The sequence below is a fragment of the Oryzias latipes genome, chromosome 2 (genome assembly GCF_002234675.1).
Source record: "Oryzias latipes chromosome 2, ASM223467v1".
NCBI classification, from domain to species: domain Eukaryota; kingdom Metazoa; phylum Chordata; class Actinopteri; order Beloniformes; family Adrianichthyidae; genus Oryzias; species Oryzias latipes.
Genome location: NC_019860.2, coordinates 11,129,964 through 11,143,322, shown reverse-complemented (window position 1 = coordinate 11,143,322; position 13,359 = coordinate 11,129,964). Strand labels below are relative to the sequence as shown.

The following is a 13,359-nucleotide window of genomic DNA, read 5'->3' as shown; positions in this document are numbered from 1 at the left end:
GCATGCTTTTTATTTTTAGTCGTTTAGATTATTGTAATGCCCTGCTCTCTGTTTTACCAAAAAAGTTGATCTCAAATCTACAACTATTGCAAAACCCTGCAGCACGGGTTCTGACAAGGACCAGAGGGCAGGAACACATTACACCCATTTTAAAATCACTGCTTTGGCTTCCTGTGTGTTTCAGGATTGATTTTAAGATTCTTTTAATGGTTTATAAATGTTTTAATGGTCTTGGGCCTTCTTATTTAAATAGTATTTTTAAATATGAGGCCTCACGGACCCTGAGGTCCTCTGGAATTGGCCTCCTAGTTGGCCTTGTCCCGCCATTATGGTCCTCGCCTGTGGAACAGCCTGCCAGAGAACCTCAGGGCCGCAGAGTCTGTAGAGATTTATAAGAAGAAGCTCAAGACCCACCTTTTTGGTCTGGCTTTTACATGACTTTGGTAAATGCTTATGTCTTTTATTATTTATCGATTTATCTATTTTTATTCTTTTTAAGGACTGTTATGATCTTTATGTTTTTAATATGCTGTTCTTTTTATTGTTTTTTTACTTATGATATTTAGGTTATGTTTTAATCATTTTATGATTTTATTTTCAATTACTAATATTGTTATCTTTTTTTTTATTGTTGTTATTTTATTTTAATTTTTCTTCTGATGTTTTTTACTCCAGTGTTTCCTCTTTGGGATCCATTGTTCTGGGGCACTACCGGCTTCACCTGTAGGGGGTACTGTTGCTGCAGTGCCCGTTCTCATTGGGCTGGGTGGGGTCCCCCTCTGTGGTCTAATAGCTGTATGGTGGGCCCTAGGCTGCTCTGTGTTGGGCAGGCGCTGTGGTAACTACCCCTGTGGTCGGGCTGGGCCTTGGAATGAATGGATCCCCATGATATCGTTTTCTCACAGCAGTACCAAGCCAGACTTTCTTTAAGCTGCAGTTCTTTGTTTGTTCAGGGTTCTACTGGGGGAACTGGGTGGCTGGAGGGAGGAATCTGGTGAGGGAGGGGTCCCATCTGTGTGTGATTGTCCTGTGCTTTCTGTTTTTCATAATTTTCCTTTTTTTATGATTATTTTATCTGCTTTTAAGTTAAGTGCTTTGTGTTTTGAACTGAAATTAAAGGCGCCATACAAATCAATAAAGTTTGAGTTTGAGTTAAAAAAAAGACCTTCGGATCACATAGGCTTAAAGTTACCTATTTTTGCGCTGGCTTAAAACTCAAGTTGGTAACTGGAACAAAAGAAGCTTTGAACATAGGTTGACATGCATAATTTCACTGTTTACCACTACAGCAAGATGGTAGAAAAGATCTCTGCCCTTCAAATGTCTCTATGATGGATGTGTCAGAATCTCTATCAAACTAGACCATCAACGGCAATTTTGCCTTTAATGTTTAAAAGTTTGTCTTTTTGTCTTGCTTGCTTGATACAGAGTGAATACATGTTTCATTAATGATGAAAGAAATTGTTAGTTCAAACAGATTTAATTATTAGGGTTAATGGTGTTTTTTTCTTGCTATATAAGTGATCTAGGAAACTACTTGCGGACTTTGATTACTTGGACAAAAACAAGCGGTGAGAGATCTTTCTCTCTAAAAGATGCTTTGTTTCACTTATCATGGCATTTGGCATATATATACCACTTTCTGCCGCTGATTCGTGCTCATAGAGCAGCTGCAGCAGAGCGAGGGGCAGGTTCTAATAGCCGTTACCATGACAACTTGATTTAAACATTAAAATTACAAGATTAAAGTTCTAATAATTTCTTTAATTTTTTTTTTTTGTAAGTGACAATGGTATTTGTGAAATAATGCCTTCCGAGATGTCCATTTTCAGAAACGAATGGACTTGGGAAGCAACCGTCCGATGCTTCTGCCTTCTTATTTTATTAGAAAATAAAGTTCACACAATTACACAAAGGTGATACTTTAATTAATGAAAAAAACTGTTATTAATAAAAACACAAAAGTGATTTTGCTGCTTCAGAGAAAAAAATGCATTCATAAAATAGAATAACCCTTGTGCTATCTTAGATGACCCCACCCTTACATTGACGTGTTCTCCGTACCGTGACACAGGTGGATAAAGGTGGAAAGATTTCATGTAATCCATGGATACCAGTGAAGTTCACAAATCATTGAAGAAAAAAGGTTCAACACACTGTCTAGTGGGTCTGGATGACCCAGTTCCCAATGTTAAAGTGCCTAGGATAGCACAAGGGAAAATAGGTTTTATGATTATTTTTTACTGTCGAAGATCTGAAAAAGCTATCACCTCTGGCTGTGATAGCTCTCAGTGAATAAATGGAGGACAACTTTAAAAACCACTTCCCCTGTCTCATACCAAAAACAACTCGAAAAACTTCATCTATGCCACCTGTGCAAAAGCAACCATTCCAGTATGTAAAGACATGAGCAAACAGCACATTTGAGCACATCTTTACCCACCAACCACCATGAAAGACAAAAGTCCACACATTCCATTTGTTCTTAAATTGCCAAAACTTATAAGAAATATAATAAAAAAAAATACAAAATTCTCTTAATAGACTTTAAAACTTACATAAAATGAATATGGTGTCATGATTTTCCTCGCACTTGCTATAGAGCCTTGTGTGGTTTCTGTAAAGCGACACCCTAGCAAGTTATGAGTTACAATCATCTTTACATAAAACATGATTTAAAAAAAATACAATTTATAATACATTTTCTTAGATCATTCACATGATTCATGGGCTTTTTAGTACACTATCGTCGTGTTTTTGTCTACCGGAATGTAAAAATGCATTTTTTCCCACTTTTTTTTTTTGGTTTTTTGTCTTTCTGGTTGCTTTAGTAGGATGAGGCAACATATCCTTTCACCCCGTTTTTGACAATCTTGAGCATTTTATCTTCCTTTTTGACCCAAAGTTTGACATTCAGACTGCATAGTTGTGACGGAAATGCCCAGTTTTAGGGGTCTAGTTTTTTTCTTACCCTGTTTCCACCAGAAACCTAAACAAGACAAAGTTCAGGGTTCTAATGTTTACTCCACAAAAAAAATAAGTTTTATGCCTAAAGTGAATCTTTTCCCTACTTTCAATAAAAAAATATCAAAATGCAAAGTCGCAGTCATTCTCTTGTGCTCTGCTCATGAATCAAACTGATTTATCTCACCGTTTTTTTGTGCTGTGTTTGGACTTTGCAAGACTTTAAACTCTAAAGAAACCCAAAGCGGCCCATCAGCTTCTCTTTGTAACATGCAGCCTCGCAGTGGGGCTGCTTTCCCTCTTGACAGCTTCCAGATTTGATCTAAATTAAGTAGATTGGTGTGGCTGCAGCATGAACAAAATTATGAAAATTGTTCAATAACACAGTTTAAAAAAGAAAACATCCACTTAAGCAACAATGTTAACAAAAATCTTCAAAAAAATTGAAATCACAAGAATATAAACTAGTGTTTGTTGTTTCTGTGGCTCTTTGGTCTAAGTCGAGTGCGATAAATAAAAACTCAAATAAAAGGTGTTGTTGAGTGCTTGTCGTCCTTGTCAGGAAGGGGGCGCTCTTTTGTCGGAGGCTGGCCGTGAAGTTGCTTCCTGAGAACACACAAGTGCAACAGAACATCAACACTCCCACTCAGTCTGACCTCTATCAAACAGGCAACAGTAGTGCATACTCACCACCACCTCCAGAGGGCGCCCATGTTTAGTGGGTGTGACTTGGGCTGCTTGTGACAATCATCCAAAGAGTCTGGCAGCGGGAGGCCGCTGGTTTCCGGCAGCAGCAGGCAAAGAGAGCAGCCTAAGATCGGCCCGCTGCTGTACACGATCATGGCGGCCAACGAGATGGCGCCGCTCGGGCTCGGGGGCACAAGCGTCGTGGCCAGACAGCCAAGGCGGAAAGACAGGTTGACCATAGATATGCAGCGCTGTCTGGATGAGAAAAAGATAAACGTTTCTGAATAAAATCGCTGACATTTACATAGGGTGGGGTTGTTTCGTACCTAACAACAGTGGGAAACAGCTCTATGCTGTACAGGTTGAAAATGAACATCGTAGCTAGGATACAGAGCTTTCCCAGCAGAGCCAGACTCATCACCAACACTGGGGGACCTATAAGATAATGAGGACACACGGCGTGAATTAAACCTCCAAATTCCAGTTAAGAGGTTTTATGGTGAATGGCGTATACCTTATTAGCGCTTTTCTACCTTGCTCTAAAGACTCACGGCGTTAAAAATCCTGTTTTAACATGTTTTATGTGAGGTTTGTCTGGTGATGGAGGCCATATCAAAAAAAAAATTAAGCTAAAAATTGCATTTCAGAGTACTTCTTTATTCAAAATGTTGTGAATCACCAGCAGACGGGAAAATGTTTTTTTTTTGTTCAGTAAAATATACGATGGGCCCTGCTCCAAGCGTACATCAGTGGATGGGGGAGGGGATGCTTACAACTCAGAGGCGAATTTCTAACGAACTACTACTACTACTGCAGAAACTATGTTCTAGATCCGTGTTTCCCAACCCCGGTCCTCGGGGCACTATGTCTTACGTGTTTTCCATGTTACCAGGCTGCTCAATGACAGTCATCAAAGAAACATGTGCTTGAGCAGGGTTTCCCGGAGGACCAGGGTTGGGAAACTATGTCCTATAAAACATCACAGGTTTTTTGATTTTGGCTAAAAACATCAGTCTTAATTTAAGTGGGACTTAAAGGCCCATTCATCCGTTCTCGCACACATTCACGCACTGATGGCATCTCTGTAGCCTTACAGACACAATGTGGGGTTCAGCGTCTTGCCCAAGTACACTTTGACACACGAGCAGACAAGACAGGAACAGAACCTTCCGATCAGAGGTCTACCTTTAATCAACCAGTTAACAGCCTATTTAATCATTGATGTAGGTGGGTATGAAGGACTTTATCTGCTCACAGTGGTATCTGGACAGCAGTAATGACACAAAGCAGGCTGCGCCACTCAGGAACAGAGACAGCACGCTGATCGGCCGACGTCCCAACCGAACCAGTGGCACGAGCAGGCAGGGAGCCTCCGACAGACCGGAGAAGAACTGGCCCGTGTAAACGCCGACGCCAAACGAGCCGATGTTCATGCAAATCCCAAAGTAGGTCAGCGCAGATGCAGCACTGGAGCAGAGAAAGAAACCAAAAGAGAAAAAACCGTCAAACGTGTTGGGACCTGCAGACCATTGCTGAGGATGTTAAAATGGAACGTCTCAATTTCAACACAAAAGTCCTTCAATTACACCTTTTTTTCTCCTCAGCTCACCAAACTGAGGAGAAAAAAATGAAAAAAAAGTTGACAATGTTGCATAATAGGTTAATAAATGTCAAAAATAATTAAAAAGTAAAGAGGCTTGAACTTCGAGTTTAAGATAGATTAATTCCGTTAATCCAGGGGCAGCCTTCAACCTGTCAACAACCCAGGAGGAGCCACAAAGTCTGACTTCACCTTTTAGAAAAATAAGACACGTATTTGTATTTATGTCATTGTTACTAAAATGATCAATCTTAAAGAATTTGTTTGTTTGGGGTTTTTTGGCATGAATAAAACACTTTTTTTTCTTCAAAAAATGAAATAGTTTATAACTTTTGACAAAGGTTCACATGACTTACTTTCAAAATAAAAGACACCCCGTGCCACATAGGATCCTCTTAATGCAGCAAATGTAGTAGTAGATAGTGTCATGTCAGCACTGTTTATTTTACTGTGGTGCATCTCAGTAGGAAGTTTGTAAATTAGGTGACCCTTACCATATTTTCTGACCATAAGGCGCACTTAAAATCCTTAAATCTTCAAAAGTAGAAAATCTGCTTTATAATCTGGTGAACCCTAATTCTGGTTGGTTACTGACCTCGAACAGATTTTCTGTGATACGTCACACCAAAATCTGTCAAAATGTTTTAGTTTGACTTGTTATACGTACTGTCCTTCAACTGCTTGTGAAGGAATTAAATAAAGTTTGAATAATTTTTATTTTACTGTAACAAGTAACCAGAGAGAAGCTACATTATTTAAAAGCAGCATTTTTAAATTAAAATTTTAATACTTCAAATAATAGAATTTTTAAGATTGATCAATTATCTTTTTTCTCAGATTAGCTTTTTTAACCTAGTATACGGAAGAGGAATTCATTTCTGTGCCTGAAGACTTTTTTGAGGCTCCTGTGTCTTTTTAATCTTTTTTATTTTTAATTAAAAAATAAACACAAGAATGCTAAACAAATACACGTCTTCTGGTTTATGAGTTCCAGCTCTATTCAGTCACTGGTTATCAGGTAAAAGTTAGGACTCTGCTGCGTGTCTAAACAGCTGTTTCAAGGAAGTTTCCAGAAGCCAATCAGAGTATTGCAGAGCCGGGAACATCTAACCAGCTTTACTGTTTTATTTATTTTTTAATTTTTTTTTTGGTTGTGTGTGTCAGCAGATTTGACAAAAAAAGCAAGTCAAAGGTCAAAATGACGTGATGTGGCTCGTTTATGGGTTGTAAAACCTGCAACCTTTGACCGCCTAAACAGATTATCTATTATGTAATATCTTTTATGAAAAGAAAACAAAGCTGGTGCCGTGAAGTTGACAAATAAAATAAATGCCTTCTCTCTAATAAAGCACTAAATAAATAAATGCCACCAACATTGCAGAAAGTATTGTGTAATGCAACTTTTATTTTTTATTTTTCAGTTCTTAATGTTATTATGTGGCCCGTATAACGTGAAAAAGATATATTTTTGGCTGTTTTTAACTTTGAAAGAAACTTTATTAAACTACTTTTTTATTTATTGTTTCTTAAAACATTGTTGAAAAACATTGATATGCTTATTGTTTTTCTTGTGTTTTAATTTGAAATTTTGTTCATAAAAACAAGAGAAATTTTATTTAAAATAATTAACCTATATTCAAAGAAAAACCTTTTTTGTGAAACTACAACGTTTTTTCTAAATTTTTTTACCTTACCCCGCTGTTGGACAGCTTTTGTTGCAAACTCAACACACAAGGTACCTCAGATAACTCATGACGAAGAGCCGCAACAGAATTGTCGGGTGCCTCAAGTGGGTGAAGTCGTTGGGGGTGTGGCCTCCACTGACAGGCGCACCCGTCTCCACCTCTGCAGCCGTCTGCAGGTCTGACCGGGCTGAATCCAGCAGCTGCACAAATGACGTTTGATTAAACAAAGCTGCATAAAAAAGTTCTTTCACTGTGAAAATGCTACACAAATTACCAGGTCCAGACAATGTTTATCTGCAGGGCTGTTGCCACGGTAACGCTCCAGAACTTCTGTCCTCTTTTGCAGGAGCAACCAGTGCGGAGACTCAGGTATTGAACTTAAAGATAAAAAGGATTCTTTACTAATAAGCGTCTAGGAGATACAAAGAGGAGTTAACAGGGGAAAGGACGAGAGGGCTTACAAGAAGAGCGGCAGACACACGAGCTGCGGCAGAGCCAGAGTCAGGTGCAGGTGTGTCCAGCTGGGGCTGATCCAGGCTAGAGGGGCCCCACCCATCGTCCCCAAGCTGAAGCAAAACGGCAGGACGGCGGGCGGCCAGAGCCGAGCAGCAGGAAGGGTCCACTCCACGGCTGTGTGTAAGCACCCAATACATGGTGATGAGACACCAAGATACACAACACGATTCCTCGCAACAGACAAACAAGATTCATCCATAAATTCCCACTCTGATCATCTCTTGATCTATTGTAAAATCGCTCCTAGTGGTCTTTTAATTATGATCATGCTGTTTTTAGCCACAATCAAAAAACCTGAGTGGTTTTATAGGACATAGTTTCTGCAGGAGTACATGAGAAATTCACCTCATGGTTGTGGGCGGGACCGTGAGCAACCCCACCCCCTTTCCCCTCCTGCTGAGAGCTTGGAGCAAGAAGCTTGGGGCCCAGTAATCGCATTCATCACAATTAATTAATTGCAGACAAATTACAGCACTTTTTTTTGAATCTATAACTATTGTGTAAGGGATAATGCTCAACGTTAATTTCTGATACCAGAAATACCATGGTCACTCACGAAATAAATAAATATGAAATCAACTATTAGTACTTCAATCTTGTTATATTTTCAAGTTTAAATTGTTTTTCGCAAACAGTACACCATTTAATACGCAGTGCGTAGTCATGGTAAAGGCTACAGAGCCTGCACTGACCTCACTATGTTGCAGTGGAGGAAAGTGGTATACATACCATTAAACAAAGACTAATTTTTGGAAAAAACTTCATAAAGACACTTTTTTTGTAGTATGTTGATCTTTTACTGTGCCACGTCACAAATGGTGTTTTTTCACAGCAATTATTAGGTTAGATTAAAAATGTATTCATTAATTACAGCTCATGATTAATTACTCACTCAAAATAAATTACTTGCATTACAGTACATTACAGTGTGTGAATGTGTGTGTGAATGTGTGTGTGCTTGGGTGAATGGGACTGTGACTGTAAAGCGCTTTGGGCGCTTTGGGCCTTCGTAAGAAGGTAGAAAGCGCTATATAAGTATACGCCATTTACCATTTACCATTTACTTAAAAATGTGATCTTTTTCAAACAGCCTTTTTTCGGCTGCTCTTGATTCACAACGTTTTGAATAAAGATATATTGAGAAATGCAATTTTGTTTATAAATGTCCTCCATCGTGAGAAAAATGCCACAAGAACATGTTATAAACATAATTTTACTGGACTGGGTCTTTAAGGTTAAAAGTTCAAAAACTTAGTGGAAGTGTGCGCAGGCTGCTGTCTTACCTAGACTGAAGGCACAAATGTTGATGCAGCAGCACGAAATCCCAGTCAGGCAGCGAACAGTGAGGAAGACAAACGGCTGAGGAAGGATGACGGGCACAAGGCCGCAGACAGCGTGCACGCACACACACACCAGCAGCACTGGACGCTTCCCATACCTGCACAAACCGTTTTGGATCAGGATTATTTTAAACTGCCTTTCCTACCGGTTGGAAGAAACCGATGTTCTGTCTGCATGTTTGTGCTTTACCAGTCTGATAATGCTCCGCCCACCAAAGATCCCAGCAAAAGGCCCATCATGAAGGCAGACTGACCATAAGACAACCAGTCAGTCCAGCTACACACTGACTGACACACAAAGACAAACATTAAAGACAGAAAGACACATCACCAATTATTATTTGCTAAAAAGAAAAAATAAACTACAAGATCTTATCTTTGTCCACAAAACATTACAAAAGTTATCCTGATGCACACTTGAAACATTTGGGTTATTTCTTCAACCCAAATCTTGGGTTATTCGTATCTGGATAAATTTTTGGACTACTATTTGGAGCAATACAAATTTTTGGAGGTTAAAGCGGTTAAATTTGAACCCAATTTCTGCTTTTTCAATTTGTTCTTGAGGGTAAAATAATGAATCCCTTTTAAACCTCTGAGTTGGGTTAAAAAAAAACCCAGCTTAGGTGAAATTTATTTAGAGTTTTTAGTGTGATGAGACAAATCAATCAGAAATGAGAATTTCTCACTCTTTTCTATTAATTTAGCTTTATTACATCACTCTTTAACTTTGGTATCTCAATGCTGTAAAAAACAACAACTTGTCATCTCAGTATAGCAATGTATATTAAAACGCTTTGTTTTGATTTCTCTAAATATTTTATCTGTTTTATAAAATGTGTTTAAAAATTAGTTTTAATTTATATTCCGTCCTCTAAAATTTGTGGATTCATAGCACTTTAATTATTTGCCTCTATTAACTAGCTTAAGCATTGTTGTTAGCAGCCACATGGAGTCCGCCCGCCCCAAACTCACGTGCAGAAGTTGACCCGGGTCCAGCTGAGTTTGGACTTAAACACTCAGAGACAGCATTATTTGACTGTGGGTGTTGCACAGTAACAAACTGGACATCTTATGTAATCTGTTATGAGCATGCCTGATCACCACTAGCAGCTGCTTTCTTTTTACCCATGAAGTGTGTCTAAATTCGTTTTTTATTTGCACAAAAATCAATAGTTACATGGAAATCATACATGTTCATTTATGTTTACGTAATTTTCAAACTAAAGAACGTTCTTTACAAGAGGTTTTACATCATTTATTTTTATCCATGCTTGTAGCAGCTGGAAACCTCATCAAATTTTCAAAAATGCATTTAATTTTTTTTTTAATGCACTCACATCTCCGGCCACCAACTCCGCGGACCAATCAGATGCCTCCTCCAAAACTTCCTCGCGCTCTGATTGGTTAACCTCCACCTTTGGGGACAAAGTTCCTTGCTGGGAAAAGAACGCGGCAGTGTCGTTGTCATGGCGACACGTTTCGGCAGCTTTGGCAGCCGTAAAAATGTCCACAAAGAAAAGAAACGAAGTGAAGAAAAAAATGAGGGAGAGGCGCCAGTAGACGGAGATCTGCAGAGGGGACATGTCTGCAGGGCTGGGCTCCACGTGCGGGGAGTTCTTGGACTTCTGTAGGAGTTTGGAGAAATGCTCAGGAGCTGCTCATGTTGCTGTGGGGTTCCGCGCTCTGCGGGAGCAGCTGCTGCTGTCACAGGATAGTAGCGGAGCTGCCAGGCAGCAGGCGGGTCACATTTAGGCTGAACTTTCTGCTGTTTCAACCCCCGCCTTCTTTCCCTAGAAAGGAGAGCGCGAGGGCTCATTGCGCGAGGAAACAGCGACACCCACTGGTCAAAGTATGACACTCCCCCACAGAAAAAGAGAAAATATTTTCAAAAATTTTAAGTAAATGCAACTCAACTATTTTTATCAAGCAATTTAATATTTTTGCGTAAATTTTTCTTTCATTTAAGAACACATTTATGTAATAAATAAAATGTTTTTTTTAAAATGATGAGAAAATAAAAAAGTTACTAAGCTGCAAAACAGAATAATGAAAAGCAAAGACAGGTATTTAACCCTTGTGCTATCTTAGATGACCCCACCATTACATTGACATGTTATTCCTACCATGACAAAGGTGGATAAAGGTGGAAAGATTTCATGTTATCCATGAACACCAGTGAGGTTCACAAATCATTGAAGAAAAAAGGTTCAGTGCACTGTCTAGTGGGTCTAGATGACCCAACTCCCAATGTTAAAGTGCCAAGGATAGCACAAGGGTTAGAACAGCTATGTATGAAAAGCAGAACAATCTTAGTTCTAATAGAATATTTACTTTACAGCCCTGTTTTCACTTTAGTTATTCTTACCTTTTCCATTGTTTTTTGTGTTTTTAACCTGTTCCTTTGGCAGTTTTCTGAAGATGGAGGACATGTAGAAGGAAAATTCCGCACAAAATGGGATTCATGAGTATTTTTTATTCATAATCAATCGGAATCAGGAGCGGATAAAAAATGCTGTGGATATGGGCTTGAGTCCAGAGACTTAAGGCTTGGACTTTCAAAATGGGACTTACAAACTCTGCAATCTCTGTTCAATCCTAAAAACTCACAGTATAATAACAAAGACACAGAATAATAAACCACAGCCCCACGCTAACAAACATGTAAACACGCTTTTGTCATTGGTTCAATCTCGGGATCCCTTCATCGTTATCATTCTGCTTCCCATGATGCTTTACTGCTGCTGGCTTGGTTGATCTCTGTCACCACCGTGGCTACAGCCGAGAGTGGCGTGGAGTATGTGGTCGCCATGTTCTGTAGACCGGCCAACAGGCAGCGCCAGCTGTAGCGCAGAGCTTTTCCTACATTCTGCACCAAACAAGAAGAAAATATGAGTATGGATGGTTTAACTCTGGGTCACTTTTAAACTCCTGCTGAGTGAAATGACAGAAAAAGGATGCTTGAATTCAGCTAATTGCAACGGAAAGGAGATCTTTTCCTCCTTCAGCAAAGGATACTCTGATAGAATAGAGAACAGTTCTCTTCTGGTATTCTTTTCTGCTAGGATCTCCTTTTTGTGTTTCTGTTTGAATTGTACCCATCTGATCTACTCTGACTACAAATGTTTGTCAAGGATGATACTTTAAAAATAGGTTAGGTGGGATTTTTTTTATTCAGATGGACGTCCCATTTCAGAACATTACATAATTCTTAATCTAAAACATAAATCCCACTCTCAACATTTAATAAATATCAATTATAACAGCAAAAACACACTAACATCTCTTTTTTGTAACAATTCAATAATTTGTTGAACTTTACTGTTACTTTTTTGAGCGGATTAAAGATAAAATCCAGTCTAGGAGAGTCCAGAAGACAACAACAGCAGGAAAAAAAAGTGGAGAAATACTGACATCTAGCGGTCATAAGTGGCACCACACGTTACTACGTATTGACATTTTTTACCAGCATTCTATTTATTAAACATGCTGTGTAGCAATGAACAAACTCCTGCAAAACTGCTTTCACATATTGGCCAGGGTTTTACAGACAAAAACAAAGGTTCTTCCTGCAAATAGCATTGCTGCAAATATAAGTCAAAGGTGAGACCAGGATATGGACACCATAAGGTGTTGACATCCAAGGTTGCTGAGGTTGAATTAAAATGTTCTGTGCAGAATATGTAGTTCTGTAACCAAAAAGTATCTCTTAACCCTTGTGCTATCTTAGATGACCCCACCCTCAAATTGACGTGTTCTCCCTACCATGACAAAGGTGGATAAAGGTGGAAAGATTTCATGTAATTTATGGACACCAGTGAAGATCACAAATCATTGAAGAAAAAAGGTTCAGCGCACTGTTTAGTGGGTCTAGATGATCCAACTCCCCAAAAAAGTGCCTAAGATAGCACAAGGGTTACTGGAAAAAAAATTTCTTCTTTCTTTGTATACATCTGTAGTTTTTGTTATCAGAAGAAAACTGGGAGTCAAAGGTCAGATTCACAGAGTAGAGTAAATGTTTGATAAAGTTAAAATGCCTACAGACAGGATCTTGTATTGCGTTTGTGCTGATAAAAGTAAAGCAACAACAGCTTTGCATGTTTTAGTTTTTACTAAACTTTAAGATTTTAAATATTTTTTTTAAATATATATATATAAATATTAAAAAAATATATATATATTTTTATTGTGCTAAAGAAATTTTTTTTGATTGAATATAAAGTTTCTTCCCTTTACTAAGTATTTTCACTGATTTATCATTTTAAACATTATTAAATTATTTTAAATTATTATCTCAGTGTAATCTTACCTTCCGATAAGTCTTGTATTTCTTTTTCCTCTTTTCCTTTTTCTCCTCCTTCCTCCTCCTCCTCTCCTCCTCTGTCTCCTCCTCAATCAGCGGTTCATATCTATCCGGCAGGATGCTGAAATAGACTTCTTTTGAACTTTTCTGCTGCTTTTCCCTCCCCGGAGGAGCTCTGTCATCCTCCTGCTCCTCCGCTCCCATGACGGGCTCCTTTTTCTCCCACTATCCAGTCCTGGTTACTGGCAGGAGGACCTTTGGAAT

At 38.8% G+C, this 13,359-nt stretch overlaps 2 protein-coding genes across 3 annotated transcripts; both read right to left on the bottom strand.

The window, feature by feature from the left end:
- Nucleotides 1–1,830: 1,830 nt before the first annotated feature.
- LOC101167686 (solute carrier family 22 member 6) lies at nt 1,831–10,630 on the bottom strand. Of its 2 annotated transcripts, none has more exons than XM_004066496.4 (10): nt 10,133–10,630; nt 8,983–9,080; nt 8,736–8,890; nt 7,398–7,566; nt 7,211–7,313; nt 6,991–7,136; nt 4,907–5,118; nt 3,978–4,086; nt 3,655–3,906; nt 1,831–3,570 (listed from the first exon to the last, which is right to left on the bottom strand). In XM_004066496.4, exons 1-10 carry the CDS (start codon nt 10,376–10,378, stop codon nt 3,486–3,488), a joined length of 1,575 nt encoding a protein of 524 aa, XP_004066544.2. In that variant the 5' UTR covers nt 10,379–10,630; the 3' UTR covers nt 1,831–3,485. The 2 variants fall into 2 exon arrangements, with proteins under 2 accessions (XP_004066544.2, XP_011481321.1); XM_011483019.3 differs by having other exon boundaries at nt 8,983–9,076; nt 10,133–10,326.
- Nucleotides 10,631–11,248: 618 nt separating this feature from the next.
- LOC110016177 (uncharacterized protein C1orf115) lies at nt 11,249–13,349 on the bottom strand. The gene is made up of 2 exons (XM_023964409.1): nt 13,102–13,349; nt 11,249–11,661 (listed from the first exon to the last, which is right to left on the bottom strand). The coding sequence occupies exons 1-2, from the start codon at nt 13,297–13,299 to the stop codon at nt 11,506–11,508; spliced, it is 354 nt and encodes a 117-aa protein (XP_023820177.1). The 5' UTR covers nt 13,300–13,349; the 3' UTR covers nt 11,249–11,505.
- Between the last annotated feature and the right edge of the window lie 10 nt (nt 13,350–13,359).